Source organism: Neomonachus schauinslandi, chromosome 1, assembly GCF_002201575.2.
Source record: "Neomonachus schauinslandi chromosome 1, ASM220157v2, whole genome shotgun sequence".
Lineage (NCBI taxonomy): Eukaryota > Metazoa > Chordata > Mammalia > Carnivora > Phocidae > Neomonachus > Neomonachus schauinslandi.
The window spans coordinates 111,029,547-111,053,655 of NC_058403.1; the positions used below are offsets into that span (position 1 = coordinate 111,029,547).

Genomic DNA, 24,109 nt, shown 5'->3' on the forward strand with positions numbered 1-24,109 from the left:
CGACAGCCTTTGGTGATGGATTGCAATTCAGGTAGACTTTCCTCAAGAAATGCTATTTAATTGAGTGACTTCAGTTTGGTTTGGAAATCAGACTCTTCACAGCACTTTTAAAGCCTATCAGAATAAGTACCTTGCCACCTTCATATTCAATCATTCTAAAAAGCACTAATTGCTAACTGATTGGCTGAAAATTCTGGCTCCCTCTTCCTAAGCTCCCAAGTAATTTTTCAAATTGCTTTTAGTACAAGGCTTTTGTACATACTTTTGCCATACGTGTGTGGCTGGGGCAGTGGGCAGTAGGCTCAGAGTAGCAGGTGGTCATTTTATTTTATTTTTATTTTATTTTGTTAAAGATTTTATGTATTTATTTGACAGAGAGAGACACAGTGAGAGAGGGAACACAAGCAGAGGGGGTGGGAGAGGGAGAAGCAGGCCCCCCGCGGAGCAGGGAGCCCGATGCGGGGCTCGATCCCAGGACCCTGGGATCATGACCTGAGCCAAAGGCAGACACTTAACGACTGAGGCACCCAGGCACCCTGCAGGTGGTCATTTTAGCATAACTCTGCAGTCAGCAGGGTCCCAAACGTGTAAGCTGCATTACTCTTAAGGTTTTAATTCAGTGGTATTTTCGGACAGTGCTCCCTTCTGGTGATTTAATTATGCTTTACAGAAGCCCACAGACGCACCAAGAGCTCTAAGGGCTCTAAGAAGTGACAGATTAGAGGGGCGCCTGGGTGGCTCAGTGTGTTAAGCAGCTGCCTTTGGCTCAGGTCATGATCTGAGAGTCCTGGGATCAAGCCCCGCATTGGGCTCCCCGCTCAGTGGAGAGCCTGCCTCTCCCTCAGCTCCCCCCGGCTTGTGTTCCTCTTGCTGTTTCTTTCTGTCAAATAAATAAATAAATAAAATCTTAAAAAAAAATAGGGGTGCCTGGGTGGGTCAGTTGTTGGGCGTCTGCCTTCGGCTCGGGTCGTGATCCCAGGGTCCTGGGATCAAGCCCCACATGGGGCTCCCTGCTCGGCGGGAAGCCCGCTTCTCCCTCTCCCACTCCCCTTGCTTGTGTTCCCTCTCTCACTGTGTCTCTCTCTGTCAGATAAATAAATAAAATCTTTAAAAAATAAAAATAAAAATAAAAAAAGAAGTGACAGATTAGAAAACCAGCTTTTGCAATTTTACATAATATTCAATATTTTAAAGTAATTTCTATTTGGGGATAGTGATAATTCCCTTTTTTCATGCTCTAAGTCCAAAGAAATTGCCGTGTTGCGTTACTTTTAATAGTGCGTATTTATTGAGTACCTTTTAACATGACACTGTGTTACATGTATTACCTAATCTTATACTTATGACAATTTTACAAGGTAGATACTCTTTTATCATGTTTAACAGATGAGGAAACTGACATTAAGAAATCTGACCAATGTCACACAGCTAGCCAGGTCACAACTGGATATGGAATCCCAGCAATTTAACTCTAATGCTCAGATCCTTAACCATTCCACTTGACTTAACCTTTAGATAAAATCTAAGGAGGGTGAGCAGCAGGGGTGTGCCCACATGCCTGCTTCAGACCCTGTCCCCAACATGCACACATGCACACAGCCCAGCTGACTCAGCTGGGCCATGTACTTACTCTGCTCTAGGCCTTATCGGCTCTGGTGATCAGTTCCCAGCCTGAAATCTCCCTGCCCACACTATCTGTATTTCTCATCATGCTTTAAACACACACACACACACACACACAGAATGGAGAAAGGCACAAAGGGAGGAGGGGAAAAAGAGGGAAAATATGTCTAACAGCTCAGAAAATACACACGAACAAACTAAAAAGCTCCTTTTATTCTGTCACCCAATCAGCAAATACCTATTGAGCATGTACTATGCAAGATCCCAGGAATACAGCAGTAAACAAGATATGGTCCCTGCCTTCAGCAACTTGCAGTCCAGCAGGGGCAACAGAAAACAAGTAACCAATTCCTTCAGAAGCCAAATTGAAAAATGTTTAGGGGCGGGGCGCCTGGGTGGCTCAGTTGGTTAAGCGACTGCCTTCGGCTCAGGTCATGATCCTGGAGTCCCTGGATCGAGTCCCGCATCGGGCTCCCTGCTCGGCAGGGAGTCTGCTTTGCCCTCTGACCCTATCCCTTCTCATGTGTTCTCTCTCATTCTCTCTCTCTCAAAATAAATAAATAAAATCTTAAAAAAAAAAAAAAATGTTTAGGGGCACAAACTCCAGTGCCTTCTGCCTAGCTTCAAAGCCCCATCCCTAAGTGTTTAGTTGTGTAGACTTGGGCAAATTATATAATCATCCTGTATCTCAGTTTCCTGTTTGCTAAAAAGAGAATAATAATTGCATCTATCTCATAGGACTGTTTTAGAGGTTGCATGACCTAGTAATCATAGGAATTTAGAAGGGGGGCTGGCACATGGTAAGCAGGACATAAATGTTAGGTGTTGTTGCTGTTACCATTCAGTGTGAAAGGGTTAGGACACGGACATAATGCAAGACGATATGGGAATGTATAGTATGGACAACCAACTAGACTTAGGGGTTCAGGTGAAGCATCCTGAAAAAAGGCAATTGATGAGATCTAAAGGGTTGGTACTTAGGTAAACGGTAGGAGAAAAAAAAAAGATATTTCAAAACAAATGGAACCACATGTACAGAGCCCCAAGGGGCAAGAGAATAGATTCAAGGAACTGAAACAAGTTCCACATGGTAGATCATAGAGTGAGAGGTAGTGGCTAGAGGCTAGAAGGGTAAGAAGAGCCCAGCTCTTGCAGGTACCCATAGGAATGTAAAGGAATTTGGACTTTATATTTTCAGTGTTGGGAAGATATTGAAGGTAGAGAAAAGCTAGGATGAGATCTGAGTTTTAGAACATTGGCCCTGGTTGCAGTGTGAGCAATAGAGGCGGCAGGGGACAGGGTGACAGTGAAGAGGTAACAGCGGCCCAAACCAGGCTTATGCAGCATACGCCACTGTGACAAGATACATTTAGGAAAGAGAATCAGTTAGTCTCAGTTAACAAGAGTGCCTCTAGCTTCCATAACATCGGTGCTAAGGATGAAAGCAAAGGCCAGTTAGTCCACCCAAAGAGGGGCTCTTCTCCCCAAATCAAGAAAACTGATCACATTCAGAGATGCTGATCTGCATTAATGAATTCTGGAAAAAAACTGAGGTGTGAACCAAAATGCCAGTGTATTAACGTAATCGCTCTAATTAGTTATAATGTAACCACCACAATTATAATCTAACTGTGGGTCCTGGAGACCCACGTGTTCTGGGCAGGTCATCTTCCTTACACAAGAAGCCACGTACACATCAAAAGATGGTGTGGTGAGCATGTAATCAGAGAGAGGATAGTCAGTTATATGCAGTGGATTTTGGATGATAGCAGGCAAGCTTGCCTCCATCTCTACGATGGGGTCAGATAGCCGTGCCCAAATATATCCTGCATATATATTACTGTATACCTAGTGGGACCCTGTCTAGGTTTGCCTCCCTAATTCTTAGCCCTCTGAACGGCCTGCACCCGTCATTCAACTTGTGCCTTATGGGGTCTTGTAGGGATAGTAGGAAGGGCAATGTGGCCGTAGTACAGTGACAGGGAAGGGGGGCTTGTGGGAAGTGGGGCAGGGGCCAGACTGTAAGCCGAAGTGAAGAGTTAGGATTTCAGTTGCAGGGGGAAGTTACTGGAGGGGAGTAAGAGCAGCTCCAGTTAGACTATGGCACTGCTGGTAGTACTGGTGGGGGCGCAACCTACTGGTTTAGAGGAGAATAGCAGTAGAGACTTTGAGAAGCCCAAAATAAGGACCGTTGTTAGAAAAGACAAAACAAACAGACAGAACTCTCAAATTTCTAAAACATACCGGATTTCTTCCAAAACTTTCCCAGTTACTCTAAAGCTTGAGGGGTGCCTGGGTGGCTCAGTCATTTAAGGGTCCGACTCTCGATTTCGGCTCAGGTGATGATCTCAGGGTTTTGAGATCAAGTCCTATGTCAGGCTCTGTGCTGGGCTTAAGATTCTCTCTCCCTCCCTCTCTCCCTCCCTTGCTAAAAAAATATAGATAGATAGCTTGATATTTTTCCTGAGCATCTGAGTCTCTTGAGAAAGAAAACCACTCTAAGAAAAGCACTTTGATACATTTACCTGTGCATAGGGGATAATGTGGATAAGCAGGACCTGTGCAGTTTATTTTTTTTTTAAACACTTTATTTATTTGAGATAGAGAGAGAACACGAGCAGAGGGGAGGGGCAAAGGCAGAGGGAGAGGGAGAAGCAGACTCCCCGCTGAGCAGGGGGTTCGATCCCAGGACCCTGAGAGCATGACCTGAGCTGAAGGCAGACGTTTAACCAACTGAGCCGCCCAGGCGCCCCAGGACCTGTGCAGTTTAACCTATATATTACTATTTGCGTTTTCTGAAAACATTTTATGTAAAAGTTAGGAAGAAATAAACATTTAGCTAGTATGTTTTGTGGGTATTTAGTGTAACTACATTTATCAGTTTGCTGACTCACTAAACACCCACTCCTACTTATTTCAGGTATCAGAAAAAGGTGGCCCTGTACATCGCCGCCTTTTATGGGTACATTGAGCTCACTGAATGGGCCCTGAAGCAGGGTGTGCGGCCCGAAGAGGCTGTTGGTGTTCACCCCTGTCGAGCATGGTGCCATGAAGCCCTTCATGCAGATGTCTCTAAATGCCCCATTCATGCAGCTGCAGAAGCGGGCCAACTGTTGATTCTGAAGGCCTTTGTCAACTGCAGCGTGCTGTGCCTGGAATGTAAAAATGCAGCGGGACAAATTCCCCTGACTGTTGCGTTTAAACACAAGCATAAAGACTGTGTATTATATTTATTGAGTAAAATGTGGTCCACAGTTTCTTTTCCGAAAATTTCAGTCCCCATGAGGATTTATATTAAAATAAAACAGTGGGTCCTCAGAGCTCAGAGTCACAACCTTAATAAAAGCCTGCTTTGTGGAGCAAGGGTCTTTGGGGCAAAAGTTGGAGACACCGTGATGGTGGATGGTTTCACCACACCAAAAATGACCTCCAAGAGCTGGAATAAGGCTAGGTACAAGGACTCACAAAGCACTGTGGGCAAGCTACCGCCTCTCAGGGAAGACACTGCAAGCAGGAAACCAGTCAATCCTTTGGCAATTTCACAGCAGGACACAAGACAACAAACCTTGAAATTGCCTCCACTGGTAGATGCAAATACATTCTCTGAATTACAAAGACATCAACAACGGCATCAGAAAAAAATTACTGCCACAGCTAGGAAAAAAGAAAAGCTCATAAAAAATACATATCTCCCCCAAGTCCCCCTCCCCCCAGTTTCCAGAGTGGCACACCCATCTTTTTACTATGCAACACCCAGAGCTGACTTTTTACTCAAATCCTCCTTGGCGTGTTTCTCAGAGCACAGTGGTAAGACTCCAAGGGAGAACGCCATCTACTGCTTAGCAGTGGCCAGGTAACGTTTTCTCTTTAAACATACAAGGGCAAACCTTTCATAGGGCAGGTCTAGGGCAGGGAATGGTCCATGAAGCCCTACCATGCCATATAATGTAACACAGGTTGTTCCAATGCATCAGTATCCAGCTTCAAGGACCTCATCTTAGCCTTGTGTCTAGGACCAAATGAAACCATTTTACTGGCCAATCCAATCTGTGTATTACCTGACTCCTCAAGCTTTCAGAAAGAAAAGAGACACAGTGCAAAGAGTTGTATCAAAAAACAAGGTCTCTTGCTTGTTCTTCTTTTTTTTTTAACTAATAAGAAATTGTTAATTATAATTAAAGGGAGAAGGGGAGGAAACTTGAAATGTGGGAGAGAGGCATCAAAAGTGTCATGGAAGACTGGATGGTGATGAAAGTGGAAGGAGAGAAAAGAACAACCATAAAGACTTCCCTTGACTTACTGAGCAAGATATATTGGTTGGGGAAGGTCTATACTGGTCAGTGTGATAGAGTTGATATTAATATTTTAGGTCAGTTTAAAAAGTAATCCATTGTCACATTTAAAGACAAAAACAAGCGTATCAGGAGTGGACTTCTCAGGTATATTCATTTCATAAGATAAACTTTTGCATACTGGTCATCAGATTTCACTGAAAACACAACTCTGATCAGATCTCAGGTCCCATCCATTACTTATGAGGTCTTATTGGGTGCTAATATTACAGTAGAAATATAGATTTATGAGCAGCTTTTCCCTCTACTCAATATAATGAAAAGGAAAGAACAAAACAAGGCTACATTGTTTTCATTGCCTATCTGTATTGGTCTTTAGTTCAGCTCTACTTTATTTCAGTGAAGCTGTTGCCACCTAGTGGTCACAGTAATTTGGGCTCTAAAACTGGTAAAATTCCGGACAGCACAATGAGGTTGACAGATGAAGAAACTGCTTACCAACTTCAGTCTTTGTAATTTGTGAGATAGCTCTGACTAGAATGTATAAAAAGAGATATTCTAAAATTCTAGAAAAAGACTAGAAAATGATTGGTTGAAAAAATTATATAGCCATCTTAAAATCAGGCTGTAAACATAGGAAACTGATTAGTTTTATCAACAGATGCACATTAGAAATCAAAGGATGCACTTTTGAAACATTCTAAAGTGCTTATTATGTCACAGTGAAGTGCTAGGCAGAACGCAAACATGCAAAGGTAAAGCAAGGAGTTAATCCAGAACATTAATGATGAATTGGGCAAACTTGGACAGAGTTCAAATATTTGAAACACTAAGGTACTTTAATGCAAGATTGCTTCTCACAGATTTACTGAAAGCCCTTTAAATTTCAAGGACTTTGTCAGACAAAAGGAGCCAGGTAGAAGTGGCAACATGGTCAAGGGCACTGTTTTGTGAAGGAGTCAGAGAGAAATTTAGTTTTCTATGAAGTAAGTGGATCTGCAAAAGGTATTTTAGGGGACAGGGAGAAACTGGCTGAAGATGAGACTGGCAAGGTAAATTGCACCTACATTGAGAAGCATCTTGTGTGCCCAAGTGGAGAGTCTGCTTCTTAGAAGTAGGTAGGAAGATCACAGAAGTTGGTTTTTTGGTTTTTTTTTTAAATCAGGCAAGTCACATAATCAGTTTGTGTTTCTTTTTGAAGACAAATCTGGTGGAGATGTGTGGAAGACTTCTTCACTGGGAAGAAGTCTTATTGAAGCTGTGGAGGGCCTACAGTATATTTAGGAGGCTGTAATAAAAGAAGCAAGGAATGATAAAGACCTGGACTAGAGCAGAAGTAGGTAGGGAAGAGGAGAAAAGCCAAATATGACAGATATTTCTGAGCAATGATCTGCAAAACTAGATCACTAATTAGATGTAGAAGCAGAGAGAGAAGGAGGAATTGAGGTTTGTTTCCAGATGGAGAGATGGTGAGGAGATAGCAAAGTGGCTGTGTTAAAGCAGAGATACTGAAAGGGGGCAGGTTTAGGAAGAAGATAAAAGACATGGAAATTGGAAGTGTCGGTCAGGATTTAGGAGTCAAGGATATGCGAGTTGAAGCAATTAGTAAATAAGGCCTCCCAGGATGAGGGTGCAGAGAGAGAGGAAGACAAAGGATAGAATCTCAGAGGACGGGACGCCTGGGTGGCTCAGTCGGTTAAGCGTCTGCCTTCAGCTCAGGTCATGATCCCAGGGTCCTGGGATCGAGTCCCGCATCGGGCTCCCTGCTCCGTGGGGAGCCTGCTTCTCCCTCTGCCTCTGCCTCTCTCTCTCTATCTCTCATGAATAAATAAATAAAATCTTTAAAAAAAAAAAAAAAAAGAATCTCAGAGGACCCCTCTGTAGTAAATCACATTTATACCTAACAAAGTAGGAGTCATCATATTCAAATCTGTAAGTCTTTATTAGCATATAGCCAGAGAATAGCTACCATAAAACATTAAATTTCATTGCATTTTGGTAAAAAGCTATTTAATATTTTATCAATGAACAAAATATGTTTTTGTGGTGGGGGAAAAGGAGGAGAAGGGAGACAGGGAATATATGATGTATAAGGATGCCTGGGGAAACAGACAGAAAAAGTTTCCATCTAGATAATTCTATATAACATTGAATGGTTTTCTGTTTCTAGGTGTGGGTGCCAAATTTCTAGTATTGCCCTAGTAAAATATCATTTCCACTACTTCACAAGGAACTAGTTTGAGAAAGATTCCTCTTTTCTATTTTTACAACCTATCTTGTGTGACAAGATAAGCTAGCGGCAGCTACAAAATCAACCTAGAGATTTCTATCATTTCAGCAATAAATAGGGACAAGATTGGACTTCCTTACAAATTATTTGTCTTGTTTTCTTGCAGTGCCTTTAAAGAGAAACGATGGCTTCAGCAGTTAGGAATAGCAAGAGTTCTAGCCAAAAAGAGCATTTCTAACCTGACTACACAAGGAAGCCTAACAGCATGTGAAAATCCTCCAGAAATTGTGCCTTGAAAAGTCATGACAACCCCAGTTTGGACAAAGACCTGGTCAAACAGAACCTTCAGTTCTAATGTTAATATTTCAAGTAACTAATGCTATAATTTCTAATAACTGTTCTAATGCTACACAACTGTCAACAGGATATTTAATGTTTAACATCATGTTTTCTCGACTCCCATCACTGTAAGTGAACATTTCAGGCATGTGTTTTTACATAGTTTATTGGAGAATTCTTAAAAAACTGAGAGGAGCAGTCACCTACAGGGTAGGAAAACTAGAAGGATGGGGGGGGGTGAGAATTTTTACTGTTTCTGTCTCTGTTTTTGTTTTCCTGGGTTTATTTTTAATGCTTTTTGTTTTTTAAACCATATGAATGTTAGTACATAGTAAAAATAAATAAATTTTAAAACTCTCTATAGAGAAAGTCCCTAGGAGAGTTACAAATACCATTTAGGTCAAGTACTGGTCTTGGACATCTTTTGAACTTCTGCTAAAATATCATTTTTTATTAATTTTTAAAAATTGATACATATAGGAAATAGAGCTACCCTATGACCCAGCAATTGCACTACTGGGTATTTACCCCAAAGACACAAATGTAGTGATCCAAAGGGGTACATGCACCCCAAAGTTTATAGCAGCAATGTCCACAATAGCCAAACTATGGAAAGAGCCCAGATGTCCATCAACAGATGAATGGATAAAGAAGATGTGGTGTATATATACAATGGAATATTATGCAGCCATCAAAAAAATGAAATCTTGCCATTTGCAACAATGTGGATGGAACTGGAGGGTATTATGCTAAGCAAAATAAGTCAATCAGAGTAATACAAGTATCATATGATCTCACTGATATGAGGAATTCTTAATGTCAGGAAACAAACTGAGGGTTGCTGGAGTGGTGGGGTGTGAGAGGGATGGGGTGGCTGGATGATAGACATTGGGGAGCGTGTGTGCTATGGTGAGCGCTGTGAATTGTGTAAGACTGATGAATCACAGACCTGTACCTCTGAAACAAATAATACATTATAGTTAAAAAAAAAAAAAGAAGTTAATAGGAAGGGGAAAATGTAGGGGGAAAATCGGAGGGGGAGATGAACCATGAGAGACTATGGACTCTGAGAAACAAACTGAGGGTTTTAGAGGGGAGGGGGTGGGGGGATGGGTTAGCCTGGGGACGGGTATTAAGGAGGGTACTTATTGAATGGAGCACTGGGTATTATATGCAACCAATGAATCATGGAACACTACATCAAAAACTAATGATGTAATGTATGGTGACTAACATAATAAAATAAAAATTTTTAAAAAGTCGATAAAAAAAGTTGATACATACAGTGAATTACACAAATCTTAAATGTAAGATTTAATGGCTTTGACAAATATATACATCAGTGTAACCAATACCCCAATCAAGATGTAAATATTTCCATTACCCCAGAAAATCTGTTCAAACTTCTATAACAAAGTCCATCCCAATACCGTAGAGGCATCCACTACTCTGATTTCTGTTTTTTTACAGTGAACTATTACTTTTAATTCTTTCGATTGTATATTTGCTTTCTTATTTGTTAATTTCTTTTTCTTTTTTTCTTTTTTTACAGTTTCTACTTCTCTGATTAAATTTTTCATCTGTCATCTAATGTTTTGGACATATTATTCTTAGTTTTTTTGGAGTCCAGATCTAATAACTCCAATATCTGTACTTCCTTCATTCAGATCTTTTGTAGATTTTTTGTATTACCTAGCATATTCCATTGTATGGACATACCATAATTTATCTGTTCAACTGTATATATATTTGGGTTGCCTCCAGTTTGTGTTATTGTGAATAAAACTGCTATGAACATTATTGTAAAAGTCTTTTCCTGGACATATGCTTTCATCTCTCTTAGGCAAATACTTAGGAGTGGAATTGTTGGGTAAGAGGGTAAATGTACATTTAACGTTATAGGAAATTGCATAACAGTTCTCCAAAGTGGTTTTATGATTTTATACGCCCATTAACAAGGTACAGATGTTCTGGTTGCTCCACAAACTCATCAAAATTTGGTGTCATCAGTGTTTTTGATTTTGTTTTTCTGGTGGGTTTGAAATGACATCTCATTGTGTATTAATTTGCATTTCCTTGATGATTAATGATACTGAATGCTTTTTTATGTGCTTATTGGTCATTTGTATATCTTCTTTTGTGAAGTATCAACTTAAGAGTTTTGCCCATGTAAAATATTGGGTTATTTGTCTTTTAATTATTGGTTTATTGGAGATTTTTATATACTCATGATACAAATTCTCTGTCAGATATATGTATTGCAAATATTTTTTTCCAGTCTGTGTCTCACTTTTCCATTTTATTAATGGTGCCTTTTGATGAATGAAAGTTTTTAACTTTGATGAAGTAGAATTTATCATTTTTTTTCTTTTATGGTTCATGTCTTCTGTTTCCTCTTAAAGAACTCTCTGCTTATCCCAAAGTCGTGAAGATATTCTCATATGTTTTCTTCTAGAAGTTCCATGTTTTAGCTTTTTTTTTTTTTAAGATTTTATTCATTTATTTGTCAGAGAGAGAGAGCACAAGCAGGGGGCCAAGGGAGAGGGAGAAACAGGCTCCCTGCTGAGCGGGGAGCTCGATGTGGGACTTGATCCCAGGACCCTGGGATCATGACCTGAGCTGAAGGCACAGGCTTAACCGACTGAGCCACCCAGGTGTCCCTCATGTTTTAGCTTTTATGTTAGGTCTGTAATCCATATTGAATTATTTTTGTGTATGTGATATGAGGTGAGGGTCAGGATTCATTTTTTTCCCAAAGGTTTATCAAATTGTTCTAGTACCAGTTGTTGAAAAGACTTTCTTTTCTCTCATTGAATTACATTGGTATCTTTATCAAAAATCAATTTACAATATATGTATGGATCTATTTCCAGACTCTCTTTTTTGTTCCATTGATCTATTTACTTATGATTATACTAATACCACACTGTCTTAATTACTATAGCTTTACAGCTGGTCTTGAAATCAGATAGTATGTCTACTCTGGCTTTATTCTTCTTTTTCCAAGTGTGTTTAAGTTATTCTCGGTCCTTTGCACTTTCATACAGATTTTTAAATAAACTTGTCATTCTCTATAAAAAAGCACAAATAATATCTTAATAATACCACAACCCATGATATATGTCACCATTTATTTAAATCTTCCTTTATTTCTCTCATCAATAGTTTCAGTTTTTAGGGTAGGGGTCTTACAAATCTTTTGTTAGATTTTTCTTAAATATTTTATATTTTTTGATGGTATTTGCTAGGATTTCTAAGACAGACTTTGTTACAACAATCAAAGGCACCTAAAACCTAAAGTTCATTTTTAAAAATACTTTTAAGTTTCTAGTTAGATCCTATGGGATTGGGGCACATAGAAGGTTAATGTAAAAGTAAATACAAAGATGATGCCAAAGAGATGTTGTAAGCAGCATGTGTACAGGTGTTAGTTCACTGTAGAGACAATAAGAGGGGATAGTAACTGGAAGAGGGCACTGCAGAGGTTCTGGGGTACTGGTAATATTATATTTCTCAATCTGGGTTACTAGGTGTGCTCAATTTGAGGCAATTCAACAAAAAGTATTTTTTATCTTTCCCAGTTTGTTTGAATTTTATAATCCAATTGAAAAAGTGAACTAAAATAATTTTTTAGGGGTGCCTGGGTGACTCAGTCTGTTTAGCATCTGCCCTAGGCTCAGGTCATGATCTCAGGGTCCTGGGATCCAGCCCTGCGTCCTTCTGTCTGTCCGGCTCCCTGCTCATTGGGGAGCCTGCTTCTCCCTCTGCCCCTACCCCTGCTCATGCTCACTCGCATGCTCTCTCTCTCTCTCTCTCTCAAATCAATCAATCAATCAAATAAATAAATAAATAAACTAAAATAATTATTTAAAAATCTAAGGAACTAATTCATGCATTTTGTGGCTGCCTCAGATTCATGAGAGGGCAATTTATGTGAGTGATGGGTATCACCATGCTTTTATTCTCTTCACAGTATGCTGAACTGAACTGCAATTCCTTGCAGAGGATGATAATATTTTATGTTAACATTGAAACACAGCCAAGGAAATGCTGGTGCAAAGATTCTGAGGCTGGAATGCCTAAGAAGGGAAAAAGAAGGTGGGGAAATCTAAAGGAAAAGAAAAGTGGATGAGGTGGAGGGAGATAGAAAGTTAAGGAGAGAATGTGAGAGGACAACTGATATGAAGCCTTGTTCCCTGCCAGAATCAACAGAAAAAATACCGAGTATTTATTCTTTCTTCACTTTAGCCCCAGAAGTAAAATAGCGTGAAGTGACTTTACGACCTTATATAATTACAAGGTTATACAATTGTAAAGCATTAGTATTAGCATGCACAGGCATATCCTGGAACACTTATTCTAAACCTGAATCTATTGGAATCATAGTCAATTGCTACTTTCTTTATGGTTCCATATAATTTTGTTCAACCCTCAAGAATTATCACTCCTCATACTGTATTTACTTCACTTGATTGTCTCCCTCACTTTATTGTCATTTCCTAGAGGAAAGGTCATTGTTCTATTCATCTCCAAATTGCCAAGGCATAGCATATGCTTGAACCTCTGAGTAATTGCTCTCTATATTTGTTGCGTTAGATAAATGGATTAGCAAATATTTGTTGCATTAGATGAATGGATTTTAGGATGATTATGCACATGGAATTCTCAATAATTTGGGCACATAAAATCTTCTATAAAACATAAATGCTTCAGTTTAAAAAACTTTCAAGTGTTTAACACTAACTTATTATTTCATTTGATCATTAAAATCAATTTCTTTTTTAAAAATTTTATTTATTTGAGATAGAGTGAAAGAGAGAGAGAGCACAATGGAGAGGGGACAGAGAGAGAGGGAGAAGCAGACTCCCAACTGAGCAGGGAGCCTAATGTGGGGCTGGATCCTAGGACCCGAGCTGAAGACAGATGCTTAACTAACTGAATGAGCCACCCAGGTGCCCCTAAAATCAATTTCTTAATGTGAATTTATTAGTTCATCTAAGCATGATAACAGCCCTGCATGGCACATAAAGGCAACAATCATTAAAACACCCATTTACAAATGAAGAGGCTAAGTTTATAACATATAAAAAGAACTTGTTAGCAGCCTCACAGGTAGCAGGTGTGAGAGCCAGATCTGGAATCTAGACTTTTGATTTTTCATTCAGGTAATTTCCTCTAAACAACTGTATGACATTTGGTAACAAAAAGTTGCCCTGCAAATTATCCCAGAGAGTTTTAACTCCCAAGCTGTTTTCCCTCAGCTATAACTTGGCTTCTTGACCACCTTCTTTGGTCACCCATTCTGTTACTCCTATTCCCTATCTCCCTCCCCTGCTCCCATTTTCAGTTCCTGAGATCACAGGCAAGAAAGGCTATACCATATTGGCATAGCATTATATTTATTTGTAGATTCATTTCAGCATTCCTTATTCCCTATGGATGTACGGTTCTTGAATTATCTCCTTCGTGCCAGTTGAAACTGGCTCTTACTGTAATCTTACTGATCCCCTCATTAACCCATGGGTCCAACACAATCTTTGGCATGTATTCATTATATATTTGTAAAAGAATCATGGTTTTACCTTTTCTGAAAATTATCTTAAATAATGGACATTTTCTCAATAATGTATGAATAAAACCTTCTTCAGGAAATGATGCCATTTTTCCTGATCTGCAACTTAGAGTCTCAGAAAGGATTGCGCTCTCTCTGCAAATGCTGTTTCATGACCTAATTAACAAGTTTAAGGACGTGCCTTTCCGTGCAGCAGTGGAGGAAACAAACAATGAAATGAAAACTTCCAGTTTTCATTTCTGCCCAAGAGAATCAGAGCATAGAAAGAGTTATCTCAATCCTTAGATATAACAATAGATATGAAGTCTCCCTCCCACCCCCTTCCCTTCTCCCCCAACAATTCCCCCACCAAGGGATTGAGATTTGGAGAGTCATATTATTATCAATTAGCAATTCTGTACTCTGATATTTGAACCACAGCAGGTGAGAAGAGAAAGCTGGGAAAGGAACCAAATTTTCACCCTATTCTCAACACATTAAAATAAAGATATCGTTCTGAACCCTGCAAGCATCAGTCATTGTTGTCGTCATCACCATCTTTATCCTAATTCATAATCATTCACAGAACTTGTTACAAACCTTCAGTTTTCAGCCTGCTGTGTAGAATGATGGGCTTTGGAGCAGGTCGTCAAGGGATCTGACCTCTCTTTCCAGCTCTGTCTCTGGCTTATTATGTAATCTTTGGAGCTTTGATTCATCTGTAAAAACGAGGTCATAGCTATTGAGCGAATTAAATAAGGTCAATCAAATAAAATAACATATACAAAAGCTCTGTGCAAACTAATAGCTCTATAAAAGTTAGTTTCAGTTGCTTGACCTTTCTCTGTTTCCTTATTTCTAATGGGAACAATAATGGTACCTACCTTATGGAATTCTTTTGAACTCTAATAAATGTAAGAACATTTCCTGACATAGTGCTTAAAAAATGTTAGCTATTGATATTATTAATGTAAGCTCCACAAGGGGACGTGTCGGATTTTAAACATCTTTTCCTCTTCCATAGAGCATAGCACCGAGCACCACCAGGCTACATCTTTTCAAGATGATTTGCGAACGTTGGAATCTTCTGAGCCCAGAATACACCACCCGCGGGCGTTTGCGTGTAGGACTGCGATAGACCGGAACCCAAAAGCTGGGGATGTTGAGGAGCCGGAGCTTCTTTGCGCTTGGCGCTGGCCCCGGAAGTGGCGAGGGCGGGGTCAACGCTGCCAAGAGAAATCCTCCGCCTCGCGAAGATGCTGCTGGACCTGTCGGAGGAGCATAAGGAGCACCTGGCCTTTTTGCCGCAAGTGGACAGCACGGGTCAGGGGCGCGGCAGCAGAGGGTGGTGTCCTGTGGCTTGGGGGATCAAGGGGTGCGCCCAGCGCTCATGGTCTCCTGGCTTCCCTTGCAGTGGTCGCGGAGTTTGGGCGGATTGCGGTGGAGTTCCTGAGGCGAGGCTCTAACCCCAAGATCTACGAAGGCGCAGCCAGTAAGACGGGGAGAGTTGCTGCACGGGGAAGTGCGGGCCATTCTTTGGCACCCTGGAGAGGAAGGGTTTTTTGCAGCTCCAAGGGTCTTACTCTCGTTGTGGTAGAATAAAAGCAGAAAGGCTCTTTTGGGCGCAAATCCTGCCCGCCCGCTGAGTAGTTTTGAGATTTTTAAAGCTTCCACTGAGTCGGTGTTGTCATGCGTAAAAAGCATATAATACCATCTGCCAGAGATACTGTGATGCTTAAATGCACCCACGTGTGTGGAGTGGCTGGGTGAGGCATTAATATCCCGCAAGTGTTTGGTTATAATTAGTTGTTCAGACATCCGCTTTTGCTGCAGTATTGTTTTTTCCCTGCTGGACCGGGCTGGTTTCTGAGCTTGTCAGTCCTTGGAGTTCCTCTAATTACGCCAGACTTGAAATAGCTGAGCATTCAAGAGAAGGACTGACTGTACGGCTGATATTAGACTCCATGGGTCTGCATTTTGTAAAGAAGGTTACACGGCGGGAAATACTGGAGGTATCTGCCTGGCAGTGGAAAATGAACAGGTGGCTATTACCAACTCATTATTTTTCATTACGGTGCCTGAAAATAGGAATAATGGATAATATTTATGCCTAAATAAGAATTTGAATAAGAGGATAAATATCACACAATAATTTATTGGCTTATTTTACCATTTTCCCAGGAAAACTCAGTGTGAGCAGTGACACTGTCCAGCATGGTGTGGAAGGATTAACATACCTCCTCACTGAAAGCTCAAAGCTTATGGTAAGGGCTTCTGTGGACTGTTTTGTATTTCTTTGACCTTAAAAAGGTCCAGTATACTCTACATTATAGCCCTGGCAGGCATCTGCTTGTTTCAGTAATGTTAATGGTTTATAATTGACTTAGTGAAGCCATGCGTAAACAATATGACTATAATGTGATCCGCTGGCATGAATGCCTCTTCTAGTATAAATTAGAATTACTTCTAATTCTACATGTTATTAAACCATATACAGTAGTATGTATCCTAGGAGGAGGGAGAATTAAATGACTTTTTTTTTTTTTTTTGGCATATTAGCAATATCTAGCTTGATGGAGAATAGGAGAGAAACTGGCCATTTTAACAATTCTTTTTATGTTTTTTTTTTAAAGATTTTGTTTATTTGAGAGAGAGAGAATGAGAAAGAGAGAGAGCACGAAAGGGGGAGGGTCAGAGGGAGAAGCAGACTCCCTGCTCAGCAGGAAGCCCTATGTGGGACTCGATCCCGGGACTCCAGGATCATGACCTGAGCCAAAGGCAGTCACTTAACCAACTGAGCCACCCAGGCACCCAACAATTCTTTTTATGTTTTAATAAAAGTATTTTTATGTATCAGAGACTCAGATTTTGGAATAGTGGGCAAGAGTTACCTTTAAATATAAAGGATGTTATTTCTTTTACCAGGCAGAAAAGAATTAGGGGATAGTATATTCTTTTCAAATATTTTAGCATTTACTAGACAAAGATAAATTTAATGTTCTGTTAAACTTGATTCACTTTCAGATTTCTGAACTGGATTTCCAAGACTCTGTTTTTGTTCTGGGATTCTCTGAAGAATTGAACAAATTATTGCTTCAGCTTTATCTGGACAACAGAAAAGAGATCAGAACTATTCTGAGTGAATTGGCACCAGACCTTCCAAGTTACCACAGCCTTGAATGGCGACTAGATGTACAGGTATGGCTTTTTTTTCCCCCACCTGACGTAGAATATAAGATTAATTTTAGGGCGCCTGGGTGGCTCAGATGGTTAAGCGTCTGCCTTCAGCTCAGGTCATTATCCCAGGGTCCTGGGATCGAGTCCCACATCAGGCTCCCTGCTCCTTGGGAGCCTGCTTCTCCCTCTGCCTCTCTCTCTCTCTCTGTCTCTGTCTCTCATGAATAAATAAATAAAATCTTAAAAAAAAAAAGATTAATTTTAGTTCCATGCTCTTAAGCTTATTTTATTCTTTACCACCTTAACCAAACTTTGGTTTGAAACTAATTTTTTTTCAATGTTTATTTTGAGACTATTTCACAAATAGTTCATTTTCTTATATGCTTAATGTGTTTAGATTAGTTTAATTTGCATAGCTTGTAAGAAATAGGTTATTTTGAAAAGGAGATGGGCATGCAGATTTTTAAAGTTGTATTTGATTTTATGAAACTTTTATGTTTAAACAAAACACACATATATTAAAGTGCACAGGGCATTGTAAAGCTCTGGATTATCACATGGTGAAAACACCCATGAAACCAACACTTGCCCATGACAGGCACCCCAGAAGCATCCTCTTTGCCTCCTACCAATTACTTCCCCTTCCTTCCTTTGCAAAGGTAACCAGTGTCCTGACTTCAGATACATAGATTACTTTTGCCTGTTCTTTAACTTTCTATATGTGGAATGATTCAGTAAATATTCTTTTGTGTCTGGCTTCTTTTACACATCCTGTTTATTTAGTTGTTTGTAAAGCCACACAGATAACCGAAAGGGAGTTCTCAGACTCTTGCATGTAGCCCTTTATCAAGCAGTGACAGATAAGTTAATAGATGTTTATTGAATGTCGTCCATTTGCTGATTAGAGCTGTGCTAAATGCTTTGGGACAAAAAAGAAGCATAGGACATTTTCTCAGATGGAAAAGATGTTATCATCTAGTTAGGGATATTAGATGTTCTCAAAATAACTAGTACTTAAAGATAGTTGTAAAATAGATTTCTGGAGGGGGGAAAATATAATTATATAAATGAAGGTACAACTGAGTATTGTATTTCAAAAACCTATAGCTTAGGTAGTTCAGTGTATGCTTGCACAGTCCAGAAAAGTTTCAACAAAAAGAGATGAAATTTCAGAAGGATGAATGGAGAAAACCAGTGTTAATATTCTTGGAAGAGGAGGCAGCGTAGTTGTAAAAGCCCACATGGATGTGGGAATGAGAGTTGAATATGTGGTATAGCGCACTAGTCCTCAAACTTGACTGCATATTGAAATGGCCTGGGTAGTTTTAAAATATTTTCATGTCTGTGTTCTACCCCCAGAGATTCTGATTTATTGTTATGGGGTTTGACCTGGGCGTCAGGATTTTTTAAACATTGTTACCCAGGTAATTCTAACTTGCAGTTTGTAAACCACTGTTACAGTGGATTCTTACTGATTTGAATGGTGATAAGATGGTCCAAACAGGTTACAGAAATTCAGTGAGAGGGTTTAGCAAGTATAATCCAATGTGATGAGTGCTTGAATAGGTACAAACACAGATATGGTATAAACCAGATTAGAGGCTCCATGAGGGCAATTACTATGTCTTGTTCACTAGTCTGTCCCCAGCACAATGCCTGGTACATAATAGGCATTCAGTGCTGAATTTTTAAAAGCTTCTTGTACAGTTATAATGTGCTAGGTGATGTGGATTCACAAAGAACCAGACACAGTTCATGCTCTTGGAGACACCGTAAGAAGCAAATCCTGTGGGGTTCCCGGGGAGGAGATCACTATTGCTAAGCTTTTATGTTTCAGTCCTCTCATAATAACCAGGTAGAGGAGGTGTGGGGATGGTCATGTTCATGAGATTCAGCAGTAATTTATCTTGTACATCTTTACCTTTCTTTTGAATGGGGATAATTTCTGAATTTGGGTTCTGGTAGCCCTTAGAAGTTATTTTTTTGGCTTTGTGATTTGCTTTGAGTTTTTCCGTTATGAATACATTTTTAGAAATGAGAAACTTAAGCAATTGAATTTTCTAAAACTCGGGAGAGCTCATTTACCCAGTGAAATAGGTTTGAATAGCCGTGTTATTGCAAGGACTAATACATTTTAAAGTTGAGGGTGTACTGAATGAATATTGCTTCATGTGGTGAAATGCATTTATGGCTAAAAAGCTACTTAAAGAACTAACTGATTTTCTGAGCTCATTAGTCTTAATTATTACAAGGGAGTTTAACTGGAGTAGATTCTTCTGTTTATGGGAGGATTGTCAGATGAAGATCAGCTAAATGGCTGGGAAACTAATAACAGGATATAAGACCTTTCATTTTTGAGTAACTGATTTTCATGAACACTGGTAGTGAATGGACAGTTACCATCTAATTATTGTGCAGTTGCTTATGAGAAATACATTAATCATCATAGTTTAGTTTCTAATAGAAACATTTCCCTTCATAAGTTGCCACCACAGTTAATGCATTTGATAGCATCAGTAAATTGAATGCATCTGAGATTTTACCTTTAGGACTGATCCATTTAAATTGCTGTTATTTTTACAAGAAGGACAGAATTTCCTCCCTATTAAAAAATAAGTCCATATCAAGAACTTCGTGGCCTGGGCGCCTGGGTGGCTCAGTTGGTTAAGCGACTGCCTTCGGCTCAGGTCATGATCCTGGGGTCCCGGGATCGAGTCCCACATCGGGCTCCCTGCTCGGCAGGGAGTCTGCTTCTCCCTCTGACCTTCCTCCCTCTCGTGCTCTCTGTCTCTCATTCTCTCTGTCTCAAATAAATAAATAAAATCTTTAAAAAAAAAAAAAAAAGAACTTCATGGCCTACTGTTCTTTATCCTGTATTGTCATCGAAATTTCTTTCCGAGAAAAAATTAGGTTTGATTATGTCTTACTAGGTGTTTGTTAGGGATGTTATGTAATCTTTATTTAGAAATTTTAAAGAGTGGTATGGATACTTCTTTGTAAAGGATATTAATTTAGTTGTTATGTTGTCTAAAAATTTAAGGATAGATTGAGTGACCTTAAGTCTCTAAACAAAAAGTTCATGGCTTAATTACACACCTAGATACGTTTGGTCCCCATCTGTCAATGCAGTTATATAGAGAAAAAAGAAGTATAAACAGTGCATAAGTGAATCAATAGGTGGTATTTTCAGTCATCATACTTAATAGTTTATCTATCTTTCATACCTATAATTTTCTGTACTAGAGAAATGATCATACTTTAACTTAAAAGTACCTATATTCTGTTTGGGAACTGGCTCACTCAAGGGGATTGACTTGTTTCCAGATTATTTTTGACATTAAATTTCAGCCATGGGTCAGTATATTAGGTTCTTTTGGAAGCCAGATCACCTAGAATTAATTGGAAGGAGTTATTAGTCAGAATATACTGTGTTGTGGTATGAAATTAATCCTGAAATCTCAGGTTTAGATTTGTTACTCACTGGAAGTCTCTTCAGTTTGGCTTCTTGTCCTTTTGCCATGACTCCAATAGTTTTAGGTAACAGTCTTGCTTTCTTGTATAACAAGATGTTTCAGGTTCATCTTGTACAATTGTTGTCCCAGACCTCTAATCACCTATTCCTTTAAGGAGGTCCTGGTTTCTTTTAAGGAAGAATAGTCTTTAGAGAACAGTCTTGTGCTAGGACAGTTAGCCACTGTTTCTAGTATTTGGATTTTTTTTTCTTTTAACAATATGTCAGTTGTACTTTTTAAAAAAATTTCAGAATATATCATTCTGATATATTCTATATCAGAATATCTATATCAAGATTATAGATATTCAGTTTAAAGAATAATAATAAAACAAGTACCCACTGCCAAGCTTAAGAAACAAAACAAAACCATAACCTCCCCCAGTTACAACCCCTCCCACTCCTCTGGAGGTAACCATTATCCTGAATTTTCTATTAATCCTTTCTTTATAGTTCTTTTTTTACACATGTTTTTTTTTTGTTTTTGTTTTTTTTTTTAAAGATTTTATTTATTTTTCAACAGAGAGAGAGACAGCGAGAGAGGGAACACAAGCAGGGGGAGTGGGAGGGGGAGAAGCAGGCTTCCCGCTGAGCAGGGAGCCCGATGTGGGACTCGATCCCAGGACCCTGGGATCATGACCTGAGCCGAAGGCAGACGCTTAACGACTGAGCCACCCAGGCGCCCTACACATGTTTTTTCATTTAACTTTAGTTTTTATGTATTACTCTGCAACTTGATTTTTGATTTTTTTAGATTTCTCCATAACAATTTATATTGCTGTAGTTCGTTTCTTTTCATTGCCATTTAGTAAGCATTTTATTGTATGAGCATTCTCAATGTATCCATTCTATTATTAAAGAATATTTGAAACATTTCTAATTTTTGACTCTTGGAAACAAAAACAATTACTATTATGAATGTAATATATACATGTAAAAATTCAAGGTATATACCTAGGAGTGGAATTGATGGTAATGTATATTTTCCGAAGCCATTCTCTTTTCACTCTCACCAGCAGTGGGAGAGTTCCCATGACTGTTGCTCACAGTGCCTTCATTTGGACAGGTTTTTAATTCTTGCTGGTCTGATATGTATAAAACAGAACTTTATGATTTTGTTGGCCATTTTCCTGATTTCTGATAAAGTTGAACATGTTTTCCTATGTTTATCTATTTATGTTATTTCTTTTGTGAAGTGCTTACTTAGGTCTAATGCACATTTTTCTCTTGGTCTTGTAGGTTTTTTTGTTGTTGTTGTTTTTGTTGTTTTTTTAATCAGAACAGTTTTTCATACATTCTGAATACTAATCTTTTTTTTGGCTATATGTGTTACAAACTATCTTCTCTAAGTTTGTGGTTTGTTTTCCCACCATCTTTAGGTATCCTTTAGAAGAAAATGTAACAATTTGAATGTGGTTCAGTTTATCTGTTTTTTTTCTTTATGGTTTATGTCTTTTATATCATGTTTAAGAAATCCTGTATGGCAAGGTTGTGTGTATATTCTCTTCTTTTTTCTTTCCAAAGTTTTTTAAAATTTATTTTTCATTTTGAAGTCTATGATTCATGTAAAACTTGATTTTTGTATATAATATAAGGTAATTATAAATACTGTGTATTCAGCATGATTGTTAAATAGTTATTATACTCTTATTCCATTTAAAATGAAGCTTGCAAGCAGAAGCCTCAGGCAACAGATTAAACCATCAGTGACTATAAAGCTACACCTTAATCAGAACGGAGATCACAACACCAGAGTTCTGCAGACAGACCCAGCCACTCTGCTCCATTTGGTTCAGCAATTGGAACAAGCATTGGAAGAGATGAAAACAAACCACTGTAGGAGAGTTGTGCGCAATATCAAGTAGTTCCAGTTTTAAGGATTTATTCCCTTTGAATCACTTGTGAATTGATGATAAGCAACAGTTACTTTTCAAAATTAATTTTTTATTAATTGACAGTGATAAATACATATAGTTTCCATGCAGTTTCTTTTCCTATGACAAGATATTAAAGTCATGATCAAAAGCTAAAGTAAAGTTCCTTTCCTGGTGCTAAATGTGGTCAGTTTCTTCACAAATTAAGATGTATTTTATATTTTAAATGTGTAAGTAGAATTGAATCAACTGGAAGTGAATCTATACTGTTCATATCTTTTGTGTATATGAATGTCTTTTTTTGGTACTTCTTTTGATTGCTTAACTTTATTATTTTCTTCTTTATTGACCAAAATTTGAAAATAAAATTCACAATGTAATACCATTGCTATTCAGAATATTTTTAGACAGTTCATTGTTTTTGACCTTTAAAAGCACCCACAATGTTAATAGCCACAGAATAGCTGGAAGTAAATATGAATTTTTTAAAATGCTACATTGTTTAGGCAGTTCATGCATTTTTCCTTGCTAGTGAAGGTAGTAAGTACTTACCATGTTGCTTAAGTTTGAGTTGTCATGGCTAATTACTTACACAGTACTCAAATCTGTGTGATAATGTTGCATTTTATCAAGGACCACTTTTTTCCCCTAGTACCCAAAGCATCTAAGAGATGTTGTCATTTACATTTATATACAATGGATGCAGGAGTAAAAAATCACTTCTTAATTATCTGAATATAAATTACAGTCCCTTTTTATAATTTTATTTGAATAAAGTATAAAGAGGGCAAAGGGAGGCCATGGTTACTACATAAGTATCCCTTCTTTACAAACTTGATTGTTTGTTTTTTAGTAAGTAACTATAAGCTATTGGCTTGAAAAACTCAGATGCTGATGTGTCACATCATCCTGATAGAGTACAAGGACACACAAAGACTTAGGGGGACAAGGAGACTTGAGTGGCAGACTTAAGGAGAAAAATCATGGAAGGGTGGAAATGGGGTTTCAGTCTTAAATATGTATCCAGGGTCTTATTCTGAGAGCCTCATCCCCATGGAGCAACTCAGGAATGCCTTTAGAACCATCAAACTCTTAGGTTCTGTCAATACCTTCCATCCTAAGAATTAGAGATTTTTGGGTCAGAGAGACATCATGTTTCTTCTCTCTTAAGCGAGAGCCTAGCAGGGAACAGAGGCCAGTGGAAGGAAAGTACAGGTTTAATTGCCATCCATTTAATTGCCACTGCAAGCAATTGGGCCCCCTTTCCCAGAGGCATATGTTCTATAGTTGCAAAATAACTAATATTACATATTAGTTAAACTCTAATCAAATAAATTTTAATTATCATAACTTGATTAATGAAGCTGTCATGTTAACCTTACAAACAAAAAGAAACTTTATATAATGAAATTATACACATACACACATATATATTATGTGTCATCAGGTTTAAAAGCAATATACCTACCAAGTTTATATGATAAAAACAGCTCTTTGAGGCTTCTTATTTAT

At 38.7% G+C, this 24,109-nt stretch overlaps 2 protein-coding genes across 2 annotated transcripts in view; both read left to right on the forward strand.

The window, feature by feature from the left end:
- The window catches only part of ANKUB1 (ankyrin repeat and ubiquitin domain containing 1), a 32,774-nt gene extending 27,294 nt beyond the window's left edge, over positions 1–5,480 (forward strand). The window contains exon 5 of the mRNA XM_021685978.1: positions 4,544–5,480. Within this exon, the coding sequence (XP_021541653.1) occupies positions 4,544–5,480 (937 nt within the window). The remainder of the gene's footprint in view (positions 1–4,543) is intronic.
- A 9,462-nt stretch (positions 5,481–14,942) lies between these two features.
- On the forward strand, positions 14,943–23,042 carry COMMD2 (COMM domain containing 2). The gene is made up of 5 exons (XM_021685979.1): positions 14,943–15,358; positions 15,450–15,527; positions 16,217–16,299; positions 17,060–17,233; positions 22,391–23,042. The coding sequence occupies exons 1-5, from the start codon at positions 15,292–15,294 to the stop codon at positions 22,586–22,588; spliced, it is 600 nt and encodes a 199-aa protein (XP_021541654.1). The 5' UTR covers positions 14,943–15,291; the 3' UTR covers positions 22,589–23,042.
- The last annotated feature ends 1,067 nt before the right edge of the window (positions 23,043–24,109 follow it).